This window comes from Anser cygnoides, chromosome 2 (genome assembly GCF_040182565.1).
Source record: "Anser cygnoides isolate HZ-2024a breed goose chromosome 2, Taihu_goose_T2T_genome, whole genome shotgun sequence".
NCBI classification, from domain to species: domain Eukaryota; kingdom Metazoa; phylum Chordata; class Aves; order Anseriformes; family Anatidae; genus Anser; species Anser cygnoides.
This window is the reverse complement of record NC_089874.1, coordinates 49,132,501-49,155,874: the sequence shown is the minus strand read 5'-3', so window position 1 is coordinate 49,155,874 and position 23,374 is coordinate 49,132,501. Positions and strand designations below refer to the sequence as shown.

Genomic DNA, 23,374 nt, shown 5'->3' with positions numbered 1-23,374 from the left:
AAACTGCAGGCAGAAAGACTTCCAGGACAGCACTATAATCACAGAAATCTATTCTTCCTCTATGCAGTTTCCCCTTCCCTTTTCTATTCTACCTAACAAATAAAAAGAAGGTCATTTTGAAGACAGTAATTTGTACTGAGTTTTACCAAGATGTTATATTAAGTGAAGATATTGTTGATATTATGCTATTATGGAAGCACAGACAGGGAAGCAGACAAGAGGAAGCACCACAGATATAAAGATACAGCCCCTACTTTCCCAGAGAACAGAAAGATATCGAAATTGTCACGTTGGCACAGGGCAGTTGCCTGGCTTTTTTGTTATAGGTCATGGCAATAGCCTGTCTCACATGCTTTATAGGAAATGTCAGAAAGAGCACTGAGGTTGACTGTAAAATTACCTGCCCAACATGGAACCCTTTTTCTTACCATAAGCAATTAATAGTTCGTCTACAGCCTCCAGGTTTGCCTCTCTAGAGTTTGTGCACATCTTTGTAAAGCAAATCCTAGCTTCCTCTAGCCTAACTCGAACATGATACATGGAAGTATTTATAAATTTGTCACAAATCTATGAATAGATCAAATTCAGTTTTCATGACTAAGAAGACTCTCGGTGTCTCTGAGAGTCAGATTCTGCATTTGAACCTTGTGCTTCTGACATGTGTACTCATTTTCTTTGGGAGTATACAAAAAAATAAGTATGTTTGAGCCAGCAGTCTCCCACTGTGGGGAAAGGTGGCTCACTTTCAACTGTAGATACTCCTCTGCACCTGACAGAAAAAAACAGCCTAGCTCTCATGGATAACATCATGGATAGATGTTGCAACCAACTGGTTAGATCCTTAAGATAACCATTTTTGCAAAGAGGTATGCATGGATGGAAGTTACTTTGAAATCAAGCCCTGTGTGCATTAGAGAGAGAATAGAGGCGGACCAATAGTTTTCAGATCTGTATGGACATACCGGCACAGCTTTGTTTACAAATATAAATTAAACATGTACATATATGTATGCACATACAGCAAAACAGGGTGCATTCAGAAAAGAGATTCCAAGCTGGGAAAAAAACCTCTTCCTTCATTCTCACAAAGGGGAGTGAGGATATATTCTGCAACATCGTTCCCGTCAGCAGACAGGATCAGGCAGGGTGACTGACTGATCAACTAATTTTGATTACAGTAATGGCAGTGATTTTGCTATAATGGTGAAAATCACCACCTGGGAGTACTACTGCACTCTTTAAGAAAACATGCACAACCCAGAGTTCATACTTTATAAATTTTATCTGAGTCCCTCCCCCTGTCACCACTACCACCAGTTTTTACCTTTCACTAGTGGACTTTGGACATGCCATTACTAAAATTAAACAAACAAACAAACAAACAATGACAACAAAACACACAGAAATTCTGTCCTGACACTTTGCTTTCCTTTTTTAGACCACCATAAATGCTTAGTGAGTCATTTTATATATACCTATATAAGGCACTCTTTTAGTTTGAACAGCTCATGATGTGGCTGTATAATACCATATATTTTCAAGTATGTACATTTCATTCTTTTGCTAATGTCACCTAATGGCACTTTCATACAAGGTAAACCAAAATGGCAATGGTAATGTTGACTGTCTGTTGTTTTTTGTTGTTGTTGTTGTTAGTTTGATTGTTTTAGGGGGGTCATTTTTTTGTTCATTCTTTATTTTAATAATGACATGTCCAAAGAAACAATGCCCTGTAGGATATTAGCCTCTGTGTCATTTTTGCTTAGAAATATTTTGAACAATCTAATATGTCATTCTACACTCAAAGAAAAAAAAAAAAAAGTACTAAGATTCACAGGTTTGGCATTCCAAGATACTCCAGAATCTTGTTATATTATAAAGTTTTTTTAAGAATCCTATCTTATGGATAGTCACTCTTTGTGTAAAACAAAGGCTGCAGTTTTTCATTTGTTAACTTCCACAAACTCAGTGCTAACATTTCCAGAACACTTCTTTTCTCCCCACAGTCACACACTTGCCTCTTTTCTCTCCGTCCATGTAATCTCTCTTCCCATCATCTCTTTTTCACCTTTTTGCCCTTACCGCTGTTCTTTGACTACTTGAGTGGCTCAAAGTCTCCTACCTATTTTCCCAAACTGTTTTTGTTCCTTTTAGTAGGGCTTCTTTACGAAGTATAGGTTATAGGTTCTGGTTTCTGCTCTTCCTCCTGTTTCTCTATACATCTCCAACTCACTCTAATGCAAGTTACACTATATCAACTAATACACATCGTCTCATAACAAAATGTATTCCAGCATGTTGCATGCTTAATTTGTGAAAATTTACAAGTTATAGAAACAGTAACAATGCCAAGCAAGTTAATTCATCATATCTGGCCAAAAGTGTCTTTGGAAAGGATTCACACCCAGCAGGCAACCTAACCTTGAAGAGCCTTGGGACATACTTAGAGCTTTCTCACATTCCTTATGCATGTGACATAATGGCTAACGTCGAAAGACCAACATACTTATTTTGGGAATTGATGGTCTTTCTCAGTGTGGACTTTGGAATTTACATGTTTCCATGCTCCCTTATCTAATATTTCATTCTTTCCCACGTTTCTGTTATATATATGGGTGCAATCAAATCTGATTAGCCAAAATCATTTATGGAAATGTATGCTGCTTATTTTTCACAAAGATTGTATTTTAGCTATCCTTATTACAGAGCATAGCACATAGGCTATCATTTAAAATTTGCAAATACACAGATAGAAAATACAAAACAGAAAACTCAGCCAACTTTAGTAGTAAAGGTGGTATCTCTACCACAGACTGCATAAATGTTACATACAATCATGAAATCACATACCGGATTTGTAAAATATATAAAATTTTTCAAAAACACTTGCATTTGAATATATCAGATATTCTTTCTAGAAGGAAGATAGAGTGACACAGAGAGAAGCTGTTTCCTAATCAGGTGCTGTCTGTACCCAAAGAGGGTAATCTAATTTGCAAGTAGGTGACCTATATGTCTGGGCATACATGATTATTTATTCAACGAATCAAATTATATTGTGTCATTTGATGATAGGATGTACACACTGCTGACATGATGTTATTTTTGTCACCAGATAAGGAGAATTGATTCTAATCTATACTACTTTTGTTAGTCATCAACACTTACACCTAGATCTGCCAAGGGAAGCATGAATGCATTTTGAGAAGTTCAATAGCACACCTATCATTAGGTCATAGTAAAGATATTCATTGTTGAACAAAAAAACAACAACCATCATAATTTGATCAACTTTTTTACACACCAGTACTTTAAGAGTGAAAGCACCCTTCTGTACCTCTCCCACCAGTTAGCCTGGCGTAATTGCACATTTTCATTTCTTCATTTATTTTTTCCTTCTGTAATCATCTGCTTTTAGGAAGGGACCACTGTGTGTTAGACTGCATCTGCTGAGAAACCTTGCTTAGTTATTCCCAAAAGCATTGAAATCTTAGGAATACCTTCTGGTCCCCTGTGTACACTTGCAATGCCTGTTTTATAATTAATTTCAAGTCATGTGTCATAGCCCAGACAAAAAGCTGTCCTTTTTTTTTTTGGTTGGTTTGTTTGTTTGACTGATTGACTGATATCATCCTCTAACAATATCTACTGCAAAGGTCAGTGAACAATTCTTTGAAGATGTGTGCTAGGGAGGAGGGGGTCTCGTGAGGAGGTGCATATGCCTGTGTGACCAGGAGGAGCAGTGACTAGGGCCTCAAAGGATATTGTTATTTACAACATATGCCCCCCTGCTCCTTTCATTTTTTTGGATGCCCCTGTAATATTTCGGTGTGGAGGAGTGAGGAGGGAGGGTGCTGAGGACGTAGCGGGAAAAGAGGAAAGATTTTAATGTATGTAATTACAAGCTGCTCACAGAGAGAGAGAAGCCTCCCCCGTGACAAGGGATGGGAGTGCGATGACAATAATTGCTGTCGTCGTTGCTTCCCCCGGCTGGGGGGCTTTGGCCCCCGTGCCTCGGGAGGGGAGAGTGTCCAGGGACTGGAAGGCTCCGGAACGCGACTCCCAGCTTTGAACCCTCGGAGTCCCACCGCCGCCACCCCCGGGACCCCTCCCGTGCCGGGACGGGCTCCGCGGCCCCGCTCCCCCGGGGCACCCCCGCACACCAGAGCGGAGCGGGCCCGGACCGGAAAGGGGCCGCGCTCGGTGCCCGGGACGGGAGCCCCCGGCTCCTCGGCGGCGGCTCCCGGCACGGCCCGGGCCAGCCCAGCGGAGCGGCTCCGTCCCCCATTGCGGCCGCCGCTCGCCCGGGCGCTGCCCGCTCCCCATTTTCCCGCGAAGGGTGCCCCAGGTTTGCGACCGCCTTTTCCCCTGGCAGCCCCGCTTTGGGCACTGGACCGACCGAGCACAACTTGGGCTGCGGCGGCCGCATCCTTTTTCTCCTCCGCACTCCCCCCCTTCCCCCCCCGCCACCCCCAACCCCGCCACCTCCCCTTCTCTTCTGGAAAGCGCAAACTTGCGTTGAAATGAGACCTCGGCTCGAATCCGAGTGGAACTAGCCCATTAAATATGATCAACGTACCGTCTGCGCGGAATGAAACCTTTCCCAGTCCTGATTGCTCCAAAGGGGAATCGCGTCCTACCTCCCACCTTCCCATCTTCATTCTCCCAGTGTACGCACGCTTGTAATTACTGGTGATTGTGCTAATGCTACCCCGAGCAAAAGCATACAGGTACTATGGAGAAGAAAGACGAAGGAAATACCTTTAATTTTAGGCAATATACACGTGGATTATGCTCTTTCTTTTCTACATCACTCGGTAGATATTGCACGTAAAGCAGCAAATCAAACATTAGCGACTCTTTTCCTAATCTTTTTTTTTTTTTTTTCCTTTATGGATCACCAGGTGATCTGGAAATAAATGAGAGATTGCTTTGCAGACCAGCGAGAGGAGAGAAAGTGGGAAGACGACTTGTTAGTACCGATTCTAACCAAGGAAAATGCCGCCTGATATCACTCCTGCCGTGATTGCTCCTTACATAACTCCCTGTATTCACTGCAGACCGCTTTGCTCAGGGGGGAAAAACGCGTATAATACAATATCGGGCCTTCTGAGCGTTTCCTTCCCCTCCTTCAGGAGAGCAGGGCTTCGAGGCGTGAACTTCCGTGGTCATCATTTGGTTCTTGTAAAGGAGGCTGAACAGTCTTTTTCTTAACCTCTTTTATTATTATTATTATTTGTTCAGATGACATTCTCTGTTCCGATCGCCCCCGCCCTGCCGGATGGCGAGCGCGCAAACACACACACACACACACACTCTCTCTCTCTCACACCCCTTTTCTTTTCATCATCAGCAAATAAAGATTAGGTGGGCAGATTATAGAAAGCGTTTTCAGTCCTGTGCTGATCTTTATTCCAGAGCTTTTGTGATGATATTGATGATGATGATGGTCAAGTGGACAGTTTGATTTTTGTGTTTGGAGCTAGTTATAAAGAATCAATATTATATCAAGGGGTAACTTTCGTGATAAAGGACTTTAACCACTACGGCTATTCATCATAAGTCTGTAGCAAGCAGATAGGTCAAAAGAAATTATATTGCACTAAAGAGTGTGTCTTCTTATCTCTCCTATACCAGGGGAATAAGGGACAAGCCGATCGATACAGTAGCTGCTGTATACTTCTTGCAATTATCAATAGCTGATTTCGTCTTTTGAGGCCTGCATCTATTAATACAAACTAATAATAATCTTCTGAGCATATCTGTAGCCAAGGGGGTGAAACTTTTTACACCTGACGGCACGGTTTTTATATCTGGAATTACTGAATGATGTTATATTTTGTGTGTGTCAGTGTGTCTATGCATATATATATATACACATTTTAATATTCATCTCACCAGTAATTTTTGGAAGTATATATATTTTTGCACAGGAGCTAAAAATACTAATTTTATATGTAAACTGTGACTATTTGCACCTCCTTGAGTATACTCTGACAGACACGCATTACAATCCAAATACAGTATTTTAATATATACACCGCCTATATTTGTGTCCATCTATGTGTTTATGGCATGCATGCATGCTCTTAAATGTATGTTGCCTTGCTAATAGCCCCAGAACATATTACAGATATTCCACAGAGTATTTAAAATTGTTGCTTAAATTAATGTGTCATCTGTTAGGTTAAAGAAGGAAGTGGATGGTAATTAGAGTTTGCTAAGTGTGAGCATAAGCTTTTGTGCGTATGAATCGATGTTTATTTAGATCCAAGAGTGGTATGATATTAAATAAAAAGAAAAGTTACTTAAATGTTTAAAGCAAAACGTTTAAGCACGGCCGTGCTCTATGCCGGTTCTATAAATCTCATAGTGGGGCTAGTTACTTTCAAAAAAAAAAGAAAAGTAATAGAAAAGAAACATCTTTATAATTGACGTTTGACATGCTGTTTGGGTTAGGCTGTGGTAGACCAAGCACAGATTTCCCTCTGATGGAAACATTTATCATCGTGATTGCTGCAGAGTGGCAGGTGGTGTTATCAATTACCTCTTCTTACCAATAATAATATTAGTATGGTAATATCTTTGCTCATGTGAGAACGAATTAGCGATCAGTTGTTGCAGCTTTAAATAGAAAAAATTGTGCTGAATTTAACCCCAGGGTCCTCAAACAAAAGTTATGGTGCAAAAAGGGGGTGGGAATATACTACTTCAGCTTTCCAGGAAGAGCACGAGACGACAGAAAATGAAGTCGAAATAATTGCACGCCCTTTCGAATAAAGTTGCTGAGCAAAATAATAACAATAAAAGACAGTAGTCGGATTATAGGAAACGTCACATCCGTCTTATCTGCACGTTGGTAATTTTGACGGGCTTGAGAACAACAACCTTTTATAAAGCATAAGTGTAGACAGAACTATTTATACGGTCTTTGAAAAGTCGATCTTGCAGATAATCTTTCTGAAGGTTTTTATTCGCCTTGAATGAGGATACAAATTAAAGCAAACCCGTAACCAGGTGTCCCATTAATGTAAAATAATAATAATAATAATAATAATAATAATAATTGATACACAATATTATTAAGCAGACAAAATAATAATGCGCCTTTTCTCAGGATGAAGGAAACATCGCAATAAGAAGAAGAAAAGTGGCAAATTCGATTTAATTACGGAGAAAATAACTTCTGCATCCCTTCCCTGGCGGAGCATTTCAGCAGACCGACCAGTCCCAGAGAGCGGACGCGCGCAGGACGCGGGGACATTTGCGGATGCCGGCCCCGCACCGCTGCGTCCCGTCTGCCTGCGCGCACAGCCCTAGCCAGTGCGCAGAGATTTACGCGGCTAATCAGTTCCCCCCCACCCCGAAAAGGCCACGTTTTTTGTAGCCGACTTAATTTATTATTTTTCTCGCCCTCGAGCCAGGAAGATTAATTGAAAGGTTCGTGGAAAACTTTGCGGCGTAATGGGGAGACGCGGGGGGGGGGGGGGGGGGGGGGGCGGGGAGGAGAGAGGGGCCGGAGGAAACGCGTATCACTTCATAACTTTCCACTCGCCTCCCGAGCCCTCGGCGCCCCCAGGGTTTTCCGCACGGGTCGGGTAGAAAAGTTTCCCCCTGGGATCTGCGCGGCTCCCACAGGAAGGTCCCCGCCGTGCCCGCAGCACTCGGGGGGCTGCCGGCACTTCCCGGCGGCGGCGGGGGGGCAGCGCCCAGCAGCTCACCCAGCGGCTGCTCCTCGCCCCGGGAGGAAAGTGGGAAGGGGAGCAGTGTAAGGGAGAAGGAGCCCGTAAAATGTATCACTTGTAACCCTAGAGTATGTTAATGCCAAGAGATACAAATCTGGTAATTATGCCTTCCTTGCCTGTCGTGTTCTCCATTGTTCATTAAACATTAAAGACGGGACTGTTTAATTTTCCACTTAAAGATTCTCTCACGTCCCGCAAAATCATATTAATTTTCGATCGCTTTACTTTTTACAAAGGACAAAGTTTTGTTTTTGTTTTTATAAAAGAGCTTTTTTTTTTCTTTTTCTTTTTTATTTTTTTAGATCGCGCTATAAGAAAGGCACCTTTAAAACGCTCTTCAAGAAATCTTATGCTACTGAGGGAACTACTAAGCACTGAGCAATAGAAAACGCCCAACTTTAGGGAGAAAAAAATGTTGCTTGAGCAACAACAACTCCTTGCCGAAGAGGACTGGACGAAAATTGACCCATTTCTGGTTACTACCGCAATGGGTAAAAAATGCCTGGGCAAGGTTAAAGTTGCCTCTTTCATTCCAGGCAAATGTTTCAGTCTCAGGAGGTAGCTGAGATCCTTCATCTAACTCAAATCGGGAGAAATGTATTTCTCTGCTGTTAAGGAGAAGCCCTAAGTCCAGCTCCCCACTCGCGACTGCAGTGCGGGGGTTACTTTAGCGCACGCTCGCTTTCACCTGCACTCTGCCTGCGATATAACATAGCATATACATATGCGCAAAACATGTTATCCGTGTATGCAGGGTGCAATAAATCCCTACTTCTGATGGAAAAAAAAAAAAGCTCAATTAATGGTCTCGTCCCCTCCCACTTCATAGTAGAAAATTACATCAGATTTCAGTCATCGCGACCGTCTCCAGACAGTCCCATTACGACCAAACTTTCAGCAAGGATGGATGCACGGAGAGAACATACGTTAGAATTTGTGGACAGCAAACAAGTTTTGTTTGTTTTGTTTTGTTTAAATTATAAGGCAGGCAATCGTTGCAAGAGGTCTCGTGTAGACATCTTGCTGAACGAAGGACAGAAAAGTATGCTCGTCTAAGAGCTAAATTGAATTGATTTGCCGTTTCGGCGCTGTGTCTCTTAAGGGTCGTGCCTGTTTTTAACGAATGTCTGCACCGCAGAAATCGCTGAGAGCATGCATTTCAACAAACTATCCGAAGTGGCCTAAACTGTCGCCTCTAACTTTATTTGGTTTGCCTCCCGGCAGAAAAGCGGGGCATAAGCCGAAAGCCCAGAGGCGCGGTATCACAACGCACAAGATAAAGCGAGCTATCACCAGGGAAAGTTTACACCGAGGAGCCTCCCGCAGAAGCCGGGGTTAGCGTGTTTTAAGGACTAGGGCTGGATTACACAGGCTGGAGTGGAGGCATTAGGAGGAAATCCCTTTCACTCATCCCCGCCTCGCTCCCCAGCCCTCCCCACCCCACCCCGCGCAAGGGACGGTGCGGGACAGCACCGAGCAGCGCGCAGGGACCCGTCTGCCACCAACACTTAAAAAAAATAAAAAATAAAATGAAAAAAAAGAGGCGGAGGGGGCCGCTGGAGGAGAGCCCCCCCGGCAGTCGGCGGCGCGGAGCTGCGGGGTGAGGGGGGGCGGGCAGCGAGGTGGCGATCGGCGACAGTGGGGTACATCCTAGCGGTCGCTGCCTGCCATGGGAGCCCCGAAGGAGGCGGGCAGGGACGGCGACGGGAAGCGGCAACTTGTGGCGGCGGCCGGGCCGCCCCCTCCATCCCTCCCTCCCTCCCTCCATCGTTTCTTCCCTCCCTCCTCCCGGGGGGTGGACGGGACGGGACGGGACGGGGCGGGGGAGGCGGCCCAGCTCCCCGGCAACTTGTAAAGTGATAAAGGGGAGAGGGGCGGAGGGGGAAGGGAAGGCTCTGCCTCCCCCCCCTCTCGCCTCACTTTTACAAAGAAAAAAAAAAAAGTGGGGGCCTGGGAGAAAAGCTGCTGTTGGGAAAGTGCGTGCGGAGAGGGAGGCTCGGCGGCGGCGGGGAGCTGAGCGAGCTGCGGGGCTGGGGCAGCCCCGGCGGCAGCGCCGCACGGGAGGAGGCGGAGGAGGAGGAGGAGAGTAGGAGGAGCTGCCGTGTGACCCGCACGGCTCCCAAACTTCAAAGTTTATCCGCCCGAAATCGAGAGCGGCCGCGGTGCGCGCACCGCTCCTCGGCACGGAGCGGAGGCATCGAGCGGGGGAACCGCCGCGCGGGGACAAGGCTGCGGTGGCCGCTGCGAGCGAGGCGAGGAAGGGGAGGGGGGATCGCCCCCGCGACAACAACAGCCACCCCCCACCCCCCAAATCTGGGAGAGGATCGATACTATTCGCTGGAGACCGAGGACTTGCTCGTCGGCGCACACGCGAGACCGCTGTCATTAGCTAGCAGGACACACAACTGAGCTGGGGAGGGGGGTGAGGAGTGTCACAAAAAGTCATTACAACCTGAGAGAGAGGGGGAGAAAGAAAAAAAAAAACTTCCTACCAATGGACAACAGGAAGTGACCACCACCACCAACGGGGAGTCTCTGCTTGGAGAAAGAAGCTGCAAGACAAAGAAGGAAGGAGAGGTGAAAGACAAAACTGCCCAAGGTCTTCTGTGTGTGTGCGTGCGTGCGTGCGTGCGCTTGCGAGAGGAGAGAACAAAAGTCAGCCGGGAAGGGGAGACGGAGAAAGAGAGACGGAAAAGGAGACAGGATGGAAGAGCTAAAGGCGAGCATGTGAAGATCAAGAGAAAAGAAGAGCAGAGCAGCACACACGCACACTGAGAAGAAAGGGGAAAGGAAAGAAGCATACACAAAAGTTTCTTTTCCTCCTGCAAAGAAATTACTCACACGTACACAGAAATCAGATGCCTTGCAGATCAACTTCTGGGGAAAGAGAGACCAGGAGGAGACGAGGACGCAGAGTGATGTGAAGGAAAAAAAAAAAAAGAAGAGAAAAAAAAAAGAAAAAAAAAGTGAAGAGAGCAGAAGAAAGCGGAGCAAAAGAAACTGAGAGCCGGGGGAAAGAAAGAAAGACAGAAAGGCGAAGATCGTGACCTCTCCCAACAAGTGAACCTTGCACATATGTTGTGTAAAGTGTGTGCAAAACAGAGCCCTCCTGCGTGGTGCGTGTGTGTTTCTCTGCCGCCGCCGCCGCCGCCGCTGCTGCTGCTGCCGCCGCGGTCGGTGTCTCTCGCAGGCGGCGCTGCCGGTGCCGGGGAGCCGCATCATTTGGCGGAGCGAAGCGGCTAATTGCGGAGCCCCGTCCTTCATTTACATATGCAGCCTGAGCCCGCTGGAGCCGCGCCAATCCGCGCTCGCCCCCAGCACCATTAATCGCCATGCATTATTCACCACCGTAATTACTGAGCCCCATGCGCGCTCCGCGCAGCCGCCCCAGCCCGCCGCGCACGCAGCACCGCACCGCGCACACCCCGCCCGGCTGAGCCCCCGCTCGCTCACCCGCTCACTCACTCACTCACTCTCAGTTTGGTTGGTTAGCCTTGCCTTTTTTTTTTTTTCTCCTTTTCCTTGGGGTTGGTTGCCTTTTCTGTTGTTGTTTGGTTGGTTTGTTCTGCAACTCGACTTTTATTTGCGAACAGTTATTTCCAGCCCCCACCTCCCCCCCCCCCGCCCTCCTCTCGTTCCCAATTCCTCCCCCCTTTCCACCTCCACGTCGCTGATGCCTCTGCAAAAAGCAGAGTCAAGACGGCTCAGTTAGCAGCATGTCTCGTCGAAAGCAAGCGAAACCCCAGCATCTCAAGTCGGACGAAGAGCTGCAAGCGGAGGTAGTTTCTGAGCACGGTAAGGGCTCCCGGAGCCTCTTTCTCCCTCTCTCTCTCCTTTTGTGAGTCTGTTTCGGACGGAGATAGGTGGATTTATGGTGATGGTGAACATGGGAGCGCAATTACTCTGCAGCGGGAGAATGGGAATTAGAGCAGCTGGGGAAGAGGCAGCGGAACTGAGAAGTTAGCAGTTTAGCCAAGTTTCTGCAGCCCACCCCCTGACTAACCAGCCCTCCCAGCGGCTCCTTCCCGGCCTCCCGAGCGCTTTTATTACGGCGGGGCTCGGCGGCGGGGCTCGGCCCTCCCTCCCCGCTGACCCGGGCCCGGGCAGCTGCAGGAGCGGGCACTCCGGAGCAGTGCCTGCCTCCTCCTCCTCCCTCTCCCTCGGGCTGTTTTGTACGTCTGCTCTTCTGCTTGTTTTCCTTTATTTTTTGTTGTTGCTGCCCTTGTGCTGCTCGGTGGCCCTGTTTGCTGCACCCCTTTTATTTTTTTTTGCTTTCTCTCCCCCCCCCCCCCACCCCCCCCCCCGCCCCGTGCAGGAGCCATGTTACCCTCGCCCTCCGGCCGAGAAGTTGGCGGCGGCCGGGACCGGGCTGCGGGCACGGGGGGGTCCCACGGGCCGGGGGCTGCCGGGGCAGCCCCAGGCGACCGGTGCACAAGGCTCTCTGTCGCCCTGGAGGAGGGGGCGGTGTATCGCTGGGCGGCCCGGCCGGGCTCTCGCCGCCCCCCAGCCGCGGGCAGCCGCCGGAGCACCGGGGGTCCCTCGCTGCGCGGCGGGCGGGGGCCTGCGGGAGCGGTGGAGTTGGCTTTAATGTTTTCGAGGAGCTCGAGCAGCTTTTCACCTCCCCCCCACCCCCCTTGCCCCCGAACCGCCTGGCTCTGCTGCGACCGTAATTCTTACCGGGGGTGGGTGACGCGGAGTGCCACCGCCGCCACCGGCCCCTGTCGCGCCGGCTGCAGGAGGTGGGGAAGGGGGATTTTCTCGCCCATCCGCCATTCTCCACTCCCTCCCCACACGCAGACACACGCACACTTGCTTTGAAGCATCTGGGCTGCCCAGGCTGCTAGTGAACAAGTGTCTAAAACTGAGCAGATTTGGGCTGTAGTTAGTCTGAATTTCCACCTTGCTGTGTGTTTTTTGTTTGTTTGTTTAGAAGAGGACTGCCTTTTTTTTAAATTTAATTTAATTTTATTTCATTTATATATTTTCTAATTTCCTGCATAGTCCTAGGCATTGCTGCGCGCAAAGGCATGCCACAGCCCATCCTCACTTTCCCTGGGCTAAGTTGAGGGCTTCCACTTAAAAGTTTTTCTTTTCCTCTATGCATGGAAGCTCACTGCTTTCTCGGTTTCTTGCATAACCAAGTGGGAGCCACAGTGCTTTCTGTGTAGGCCCCTTGCTCACTGGTTTATCCCCTCTCCCTCCCTTCAAAAAGAAAGAGGAAAAAAGTCACTTTCCTGCTTCAAAACTATAATGACTTTTAAGTTGCATCTGGAGGGAAAGAAAGGCAACGAAGTTGAAGCCTGAGGAGGATTTTGACTATTGTATCTGAACTTTGCAGTCTTGAAGCTTAAGGCAGCATGAATCCACTTCATCAGGTTAAAACATCTGTCAGACTGGCAAATCTTTAAGCCCCGTGCTCTTTCCCAGGGTATTTGGGGAACCAGGGAATGAGTTCCACACTGTCCAGGGTAGTTAGGAAGGGGACTACTACCACTGCTTCAGGAAAACCCACTTGGGTATTGACTCTAACAGGAACACAGAGAAATGCTTCCTTCTGTCACACTACAGAAGCAAAGCAATGCACATTTGATTTTATTTATTTATTTTTTTCTTAGGAAACAGTGGTAATGTAAAATAAATTCATATAAGCAAGTGGATGAGAATTATAATTTTATTATGTAAACAAGATTAGTTGAGCCTAGTCTCTGTTGGGGTGGGTTCTAGGTTTGAGAATTTATCACTAGTATTTTAAACTTTTAAATGCTCCAAATCCATTTAAATACAGAAAAATAAAACCCTACTGCTTCATTATGACACTCCCGGTGAGTTAATAAATTGAAAAAAAAAATTGTTAAACTAGGGTTTTGTTTTGTGAATCTTATCTATGTAGCCATGTCACCCAAGATTAGAACAAGAGATATGCTAAAAAGAAACGCTTGCATATGGTGGGTAGATTAAGGACAAAGAATCTTTTTGTCATGGAAATGTTTTTTTTTTCCCTCTTTTTTGGGGGGTTTTGTTTTGTTTACTTCATCACATAGAATTTCTCACACTTGGTTTGTTTTGTATTGCCCTCAATGACTACATGATCAAATGAATGGATTTATTTCTGCCGAATGAGAAAGACAGTCTTTCCATCAAAAGGACTACATTGCATCCCAGTGAGGAATTTTAAAGCGTTATTATTGTGGTCCCTGAATAGCACAAAATCGGCTTTCACAGCAGCCCTAAAATGCAACAATGTAAATACTTTTCAGCCTTAGAAGGCTGTTATCAAATTGTGCTGTTTTCTTTTATTAAAACATATTTTAATTAATAGAGTGAAACCCTTCATAGTTAACAATTAACAAGCTGAAGTGGAGCTCTTGGTTTTTCACTCTCCTTTGAGAAATGTGAACAAGGTGGACTCAGCATACAGAAGTAGAGGGCTATCTAGTGTACATTAGTGTAATGTAAATCATTTACGTGTTATATTATGAAGCCTAACGATAGCTATACTGAAAGCAATTTTATAGGCCAGATATAATGAGTGCTCCCAATCTCACTAATTAAAACACTTCTTGTCAAGTCAGTATTTTTCATTTCTATCCACAGCTGTAATCAAGATATTGCTACAGTTCATGAGCATATTTTGCAACAAGCCAAAAATAGTTTCCACAGTGCAAGAATATTTGTACTTTTTTTTAAAAGCAAACTGTTTATGCAGAATTATTTGATACATGTAGCTTTTTCATTAATATGGTTGTTACGTTCAATGAGGGGAAGCTGTTGTTAACACAAGATTAAGCAAACGAAGCTTATTATTTATTTAATGAAATCATGTTTAATACCACCTCAAAATAGATTTTATTAAGTGAAGCATTTCAGAATGAATGTTCCATAAGCAATCCTTAGAGTGAGGGAACATTCATAATAGCAGAAAGAAGCATGGCGGTTTGGGAAGCAGAATGGCAGATAAACATTAGGCCATATCTTAAGTTGACTGGACCCACCATAACTTTTGTGGTAATGTTATCATAGAAGTTTAATAATTGTAATATATAATTTTATAGCCAGCCTGGACTACAGCATAATAAAACTGCATTCAAACAGGGCAATGTCATAACGGTGAGAAATTGTTTGAAGTCTGAAGATAATTGGCAATGTCATCAATTACAGATTTATAATCAAAATCATTTAAAGTTATTTGTTGAAAGGGAAATTCTGAAATATATATTTTTTAATAATTTAGATAAGAAGTGTTAACAAACAACTAGTGATGAAATATTGCTTGAATAATTGCACTGTGGAAGAGTGAAAAAATTATATTTCCTAAAAAAAAATTTTTTTAAGCACTCTAAGGTTACTAAAGTAGAAGATATGATGGAAATATTTTTTAAATAGCAGCAGAAGGACTCAAATGGCTGCCCATAGAATATAATAATCTCAGTTTCTCAGTAAATGTAAAGCTGTTCTCAGTAAATCGTAATAGCTGGAATTACATTTCTAATATGCTTCTCTAATTCAACAGATTACAATTGAATCAGAATTATAGATACAATGCAAATGCTTCAAGTCTGATTAAGTTTTATATGAAAACATGGGTATAGCATTTCTATTTTTAATGTAGGGATAATAAAAGTTTGCGGTTTTTTTTGTGTGTGTGTGTATGCGGAATGCTGAGAAGTGCTTCTTACAGTGTATAAGTGTGGTTCTAGTAAGGGTGATGAAAAAATATCACTTTAGACTTTTTCATGTGAAGTTACTAGCAAATATGTATCATTGTTCAGTCTGAGGTGAATGGGATACCTTACAGCAAACTGTGTAATGACAGTTTTCTAATGTGTTTTTTGCAATCATTTTTTAAATTTTGGACCTATTTGTTTGGTTTCTGTTTTTGTTTCCCTCAACTCTTCAATGCACACAGTATTATCTAAACCAACGTTTCCTTTTCATACTGGTAATGTGGAATTGGTGGTGCAGTTTTGAGAAGTTTGTAACTGCACTCTGTATTCTTTTGGAGTATGTACACAGACACACATGCTCTGCCACAGAAATGATAGTCCTCTAAGGAACAGCCAGTTTCATGTGAGCATGTTTACTGTATCTGCAAATATATAAGATAAAAACGTATTTTGGAAGGACATCCATGCTTTCCTGCATTCATACATTCAAGAATATAGGTTATTCCATATCATTTAGATACTACTGTCTTTAAAACTTGAAAAGTCACAAGCAGCTGTCAGTAAAGGTGAAACAAGTTATTTTTGCAAGTGTATGTTCTAAGGCAACTTCAAGAAAGGTTGTTGTTGTTGTTTTTGAAAAATAAAAGGCCAAATAAGTATTGCAATAAATTGCTCCTTTGATAAGAAAAGGTAATTGAAACTTTATATAAATAGTTCTGGTATTACAATAGAGACTTAATATTAAAACAATGTAATATCTGATTTTATATAATTTTTTAATATTCTTACTATTTTGATCAGTATTAGCAATAGAGAAAAAAAATGTAATGATAAGGAAACCAGAACAATAAACCTGTTTGATGGTGTATATATAAATGATGAAGGTAGACCAAACTGGGTCAGATTTTTATCTGGCTCTGATGATCTTGAGGAATTCTTATTTCTTCTGAGGTAGACATTAGGACTTTTTTTGGGGAGGAAGGAAGTTTTGAAAAGTATTGGTTTAGATTCTATGTAATTAAGCTATTAATATGCATACATCTAGCTGTTGATAATTACTTGTCCTTGCCTAAGGAAGAGGAAAAGCTACTATTCAAAAAAAAAAAAAAAGTGTAGCATTGTAAAGAAGGAGTGAAAATACCCAAATTATTAATGAGTATTAATGTCTTTTCTGAAAAAGAGTTTGAATCCTGGGAAGATTTTCAGGATATTTTTCCTTCATTTTATTTGTTGATTACCTAGCCAGGACAAGCATATCTGTTGACACAAGTCCATCATATCTACCAGTCAGGACATGAGTCAATCACTTTTGTTGATAATAAGCCATGTCTGGCAGGAAATTAATTAGCTGAGTACTGACACATTGTAGAAAATAAAATATGCTAAAATCATTCCTTCTGTAACATTGCATTTGTAAAATGACAGTAATTTGCTATGAATTTTTTAGAAGCATGAATAGTTTCAGCAGCAAATTTTTATCGGTTCGTACATTTCAATGTAAAGGGTCAAAAACCTGTTTCCTTTACAACTAAACAACTAAAACAACTAAGAACAATGAAAGCTTTCCAGTAATAGAAAAAAAATGAATTTGGGGCAAAATATACTTTTAGAAGCTGGATCAGTTGTCATGCTGCTGGCCATAGAGTACATTTCTTTTTGTCAGGGAAAACCCCTTAAAATTGGGAAAGCCAGAAAAATAGTTCTCTAAAAAGATGATAGAAAGCACTTTTTAATAATGCACTTATGTGATAGTGGGCTAAAGAGGGATTTTTTCATATTATCTTGCTGTAGTTAGGGTGCACGCAGTGAGCATGCTTGAACATTTGTTATGGGGTAAGATAATCTTTAAAAATAAAATAAAAAGGCTTTCTACAACTCTTATTATTAATCTCTAATACTGCTTTTTCCCCTTTTCCAACCTCCCTCGCCCCCTAATTTGGACCCTATCACTGGTTGAAAAAGAAGCAGAAAAAAAACCCGAACTTCCGTCCGAGAGCGAAACGTGCCGAAATGGTTGGGAAGGCTGTTCGTCTCCTCCAGGAGCTGCGGCCCGGCCGGGTGGGTGCTCGGGGGTGGGTGCTCGGGGCTGGGTGCTCGGGGGTGGGGGCTCGGGGGCGGCGGGCGGCTGCTGCCCCGTGCGGGCGCGCAGTGGCTGCTGCAGGCGCGCAGCCCGGAGCCGGGGAGAAAGAAGGTGGGGATTGCAGAGTGCCAGAAAGCTTCCCGAGGACTTCTCCCTGAGGGTGGGTAGTTAGAAGTGCTTTGACAAGGCTTGCTGATTTAACCTTTGCCTGCTTTGCCCTGCCAGGGGTGGCCACTAGATGTCAAGCTCATAATACAATTAGTACATCTGTGCAGTTGACCTTGGCAGCACGGCTTACCACTGTTCTGTTAAGTGTTAACACTGAATTTGAGTGTTAACTAGAGATCCCTGTGAGTTTGTTACATGCTGTACAGCTTATCAAATGCTCATCTAGTTCAGCACAAGTGTTTACAGTTCTTAAAGAAGGAAAAAGGTTTCCTTTTGTGAAGCCCAGCATCTTGAGCTGCTTAATTAACCCTGCAGGTGCCACGGTATTTTTGTTTCAGTTAATCAAAACCGATTTACTATTCAATGTTTCAGGAGATGTGTTGTACCACCACCATTCGATAATTTTATTTTATCATTTTGTTGATGTAGTAACATCCCCAAAGCTGGAAATGATGAAAGCTAACAGATTGTTTAGCTCTCTCGGTGTTTTGCTATCCAGTGCAATACTGCGGTACACAGAATGGCAAATGAGCAAAATGACTGAGCTGCATGATTAGCATTGAATCACTTAGCATTCGTTCTTTCAGGCACTCCTGTACATGAGTAATTTTACTCAAAGGAGTAGTGCCATTGACTCCAGTGCTTGTATCTTTTGAGATACTTAGCAGATACAGGATTGGGTCCCCACTTTGGCTTCTCTTATTGTGATCCTCCCAGACACAAGTTCATCAGCATGCCATGGCTGTTCAAAGAGTGGCTGGCTTCATTCTGTAGGGTGTTGGTTAGATAGTTTAAGGTGCAGTTAGCAATATACTTTTCAAAATAAGAAAGTTAAGATAAGAATCTAGTGTTCCACTTCTTACAGTTTATTTTACTGTTTGTTTTTAAATATCTTTTCTTTTTTCATATCAGCTATGTTAGAAATACCGATTACATTTTATTAGGATTTCCAGTAAAACTCGGTGTGTTCTAAATACGCCTAAATTCCTACAAACATTAAGACAAATTCTACACACCCTGAAATTAATCCATACATGCCATGAAAGACAACTGAATAGCTCTTCATATGATGTTGAAAAACCTAATGCACATCTTATTTAGTTCCATATCTTGCACAAATATTCAAAGCAGTTTGTGAAGATCTGTTCCACATCTGCGTACGTACAGCAAGGCATCAGTATTTTAGCTAACTAGAGCTTCATTGCACAGATTAGAAACTGCAAATGTTTTAAACAGATTACAGTTAGTGTCTGTGCCACAGGTGGCTGTTACTTAACAAATTCTGAGATTTAGGCTGCTGAATAGATCAAACCAAGTGTGCCAGGTCAGTACCATTTCTTGCATAGCAAGAGTGCCCTCCACTGTTCAAATCTATAACTAACAGCTTTTGTGGTCTGAGAAAAAGGACAGAAAAATTTTCTATTGAGTCTGGAATTTCTTCTACATTGTTAAACACAGTAGGGGTCTCTATTTGTCTCCTCCTGTTTCACAGCTTGGGCTCAGTATGTGATAATTCATCTTTCTTTATGGGATTCAAAGCTATCATAAAGAGTTAAAAAGAATTAATTTGCAAGAAAATAAACGTGTTCTAACAATTTAAGAAAACTTTCTTTAAAAGCTCTGTCAATTATAAGATATGATAAAGCTAAGGAAAAAGTAATACTGTTCTCCTCAAGGATCAGTATGTTGTTATAAAGATACTGTTTCCAAATGAATATAATTTTGAAAACAAATTCATGTTTTTAACTATATTTTCTTACTTTATTTAAATTTGTATAAAATAAGCTTGTTTCTTATGATACTAAGAGCAGTAGATGATCATCCTGTGTCTGTACTATGCTCAGTTTTATTCATAGTATTTTTTGCTTAAATACATGAAAAATGCTGTGAGCTTCACTTCAAAACAATTCCTAGATTTGCATATGAGATCTTAAGTCTTCATAGTCAGCTAATTGTTTTACCTTTAGCCAATCTTAATAAATGTTGTTTTTCTGTGAAACCTTCACAGTTTATATGGTGCTTCTCAGTTGAAGATTAATGTGTTTTTTTCATCTTGAAAGAAATTCCCACATTTAGAAAAATTTATTCACTCTCGATATGCACCTCCGAGTGACTGAAGCTGAGTTAGAAATAATAGCAGATCATACAACATTTTTCTGTGCTTTTCTTTGTATTATTGCATGTGATCTAAAAAAAAAAGTTTCAGAAAATATTTTGTTGACACATTTGCTGAATTCCTTTCCATGACACTTCTCCAGTGTGAATACTACAGGAAGGTATAAGCAAATTGAAATAGATAAAAGCAGATAAAATGATTATTCTCCTACCTGATTTTATCCAAGTATCTTATGAGTTATATGTAATTTGAGACTTAGGTGATTCAGAGTAACAAAATAGCAAAAACCTGAATTAACAAAGAACATCTGATAGGTGTACAGAATACACCGATTTAATAAAATTAAAAAGATGCTTTCAAAAGGTAATATAGATTAATAAAACTAGAATTGATTTAATTTAACACAATATTAAAAAATACAGTGGAGTTGACTGGGGCTTTTTTTTGACTGGAAGCTGTTGGTCCTGAGAAAGGCGGCATTTACAGCGTATGTTGTTGAAATGAAGCTGACTGCAATGTTTAATTTCAGTAATTTTAGTCCTTCTCACAAAAGTAGATGGCAGTATTTTTGAAGCATCTGCTTATTATATTTTTCCTTGCATATGATGCAAGATTTTGCTCTAACACAGAATAGAAAAATGCGTGCCTGAGATAAAAATATAGAACTAGTAAAACCAGGCTTACAAATCCTGTATGTGTGTGTAGTCAGCAGCAGTGGCAATTTTTTCTTAATTATGCATGTAATATTCTGATGGTAGCTGAAGGAACCCTGGCACCCTCTCAGCCCTTTCCCCGTTCTCTTCCTTTCCAACTGCGAGAAGGAAGGTCAGCGCCACACTCCCCACAGCCACGCATTGCTCCAGCCTGAAGAGCGTTGGGTGGGTACACTTCGTAAAGGTGGGAGAGCAAATTCTCCCAGTGTCAATCTCTTGTGTCTCCTGCACTGAGTCAGCAGAGCACCTTGGTAGCTTCAGATATCACAGTCCCAAAGTGACTTTCTCAAAATGCCTTAGGTTGAATTTTTGTAGGCTAATTTTAGGGCCAGACCCCACCAATGTAAACTAGCAGCACTTTGCTGGAGCCACTGCAGTTCTGTGGTTTGGTTGGTGCCTGCTTAGGAGCTTGCCCTGGGTACATTTTGAGAGATGCTGGCTGCAATTTTTCACCGATTTTCATAGGGTAAGCTTTATGTGCTGTAATTCATCTTGCATGCCATAGCAGCTTCAGAGTAGTCTGTTAGCTGTTAGACTGCTAATGAGAAAAAGAAAATAACTGAGAGGTTATTAGTGGCTGAGATCCTGACTGCTTGACAAAACTCCTATTCAACACCTTTTGTGTAAGTAAGAACTGCAAAATTCAGGTCCTGTCTATAAGATTAAGCAACTGCTCAATTAATTTCCCCAAAGTCCTTGAAAATTTTTGATGCACTACATCCTCACTGTAATAATAAAAATAATTATTTCTCTTCAGAAAAATAAAAAAAAAGAAAGAAATAAGAAAGAAAGAAATTCTTCAGTACTTAGAGGATTTAATTACTTTATAGTATATCAGAATTGAAAGCAAGCTATAAAACATACAGAAAAAAATATATTAAAAAGTTCATTTTTTCCATAAAATGCATAAGCCGAAACTAAAAATAAAATTGATTTTATTTTTAATATTTTAACAAATTTAAAATTTTTAATAATTTGCTATAATGGTAAAAAAATTATATTACATTTTGTCATTCACAGAGTAACCAAGTTTTAACAAAGAGTAAAAATATCCCTTCACACAGGGATGCTCTTAAACCTTATTCCCTGTTGAAGTTCGTGAGCACTTACACTTCAAAAGCAACAGTGCAATACAGTGCTCCTGAAAGGAGTGTTATAAACTGCATTTGTGAAGTACTGCAGTAGTGTCCATTTCTCCAATATACATATACATACATACATAAAATCATTATTTTCCCTCTTGCATTTTTCCCCCTTGAGTGTTTGTCTGGGGCAAGATCACAAAGACTGTTTTTTGCATGACAGATTTGTCATCATCCCATTAATTTCGAACACATTTTTAATGTGAGTAAAGGTTACTCGTATGAGTTGCAGGACTGGGCCCATAGTCTGTCATTCTGCCGAGCATCTCAGTATCCTCAGTGTGCCGTTCAGGGGATGGACCATCATCTATGGCAAAGCAGCATTTACTTTGCTGTCATCTGTGTCATTTTCTTGCTTACTGGTACAGAAAGTGGAATATTTGAGAGACTAACTTGTTTCATTTCTTAAGAAATGCCAAAATAACTTGTCCCAAGTATTGTTGACATTCTTTCTATGTCTACTTTGAAGTTGATTGGGGTGGCTAACAACTTTCTGGTAGTTCTCTAAAATATTTCTTCAAAAGCAGTCCTTGAACATTTCAAGACAGATGATGAGATGGGTATACTCGGATTTGTCATTTGAAGAGTATTCTCTCAGCATTTTTATGACTTAGGAATCAAAGAAAGGAGGAGTACAAAGTAATATCAAGAAAACAGAGTTGTAAGTCCCTGGTTAGCATGGTCAAGAGCCAGGCCCAACGTTGAAACAGTGCAAAGCTCGTGATTTATTTCATTGAGAACGGAATAGACCATTGATTGTATGAGAAATACTTACACTGCTTTATTACATTTGTACTTTTTTACTTGGCAGGTTATATTTCAAATGTAAAATGTGGCTGCCTTGAGTCTATGCATTAGTTCACTAGACTAGTTAGTATTTTGAAATGTTGAAGAAGTCCACATTAATACCTCTTGGCAGTGAGCAACAGCAGTCCAGTTTTCTACTGGAAATTTACGTATTATACATACTATTTTTGACATCATGAGCCTGTGTTCTAATGAAGAAAATAATACCTGTTTTGAAATATGATTTTAAATGTTCATGTTTGGGCTTGAGGGTTATTGTATAGCATCTGAAATAATTAGTTTATTGGTGTTTGATCAGCTCATTCTAGATTAGAGAACAGTCATATTTGACAGGCTACATTTCCAGAATCCATCACTAATTACTTAAACCTTTTGTGCAAGGCTTGTCTAAGCTCTCCTTAAACAGAAAAGTAGCAACATATAAATGAAAAACGGGAAGAGGAACCATACTGTTGGTAGCTTCTTTCAGACTCAATTCTCCTTCACAACCATGCTTTAATAGCCGTAATAGTTGTAGCTATGAGGGTGATGATGATAATAACAATGATAATAATAGGTAGCCCTTATCCAGTCCATCAAGGTTTGGAAATAAGCACTGGAAAAAATGCTCAATGAAAGCCTCAGGAGAGACGTGGTCCCTCAGTGCTTGGTCAGTAACACCAATGTTCAGCAGATTCTGAATAAGGACCACAGAATCAGGCACTACAGCCATAAAAATGTAAATCTGCAATGTAAATAAAGCTTTGTTTGAGTTGTCTTAGTTCAGAACAACCCTGGAGAGAGGCTCATCGGGTGCCTCACTGGTCTACACTCTGCATGCTTTCACTTTGCAAAAGCTGAAGTACATAATGAAAACATGGTTTGGAAGACTGTTTTTTCCCTTACTCATTTTTGTAGGCTTTAGATTTTTTATCTTACACTGTAAGATTCTTGTGGCCA

The 23,374-nt window shown here is 42.2% G+C and overlaps 1 protein-coding gene across 3 annotated transcripts in view; it reads left to right on the top strand.

Annotated features, from left to right (window-relative positions):
- Positions 1-11,255: 11,255 nt before the first annotated feature.
- SALL3 (spalt like transcription factor 3) overlaps positions 11,256-23,374 on the top strand; it is a 21,102-nt gene continuing 8,983 nt past the window's right edge. Inside the window, exons 1-2 of one of the 3 annotated variants that reach the window (XM_066992051.1) lie at positions 11,256-11,540; positions 17,375-17,467. In XM_066992051.1, the coding sequence (XP_066848152.1) occupies positions 11,462-11,540; positions 17,375-17,467 (172 nt within the window). In that variant the 5' untranslated portion in view covers positions 11,256-11,461. Of the gene's footprint in view, positions 11,541-17,371; positions 17,468-23,374 lie in introns of all 3 variants that reach the window. The other 2 variants (XM_066992050.1, XM_048075844.2) reach the window with 2 other exon arrangements.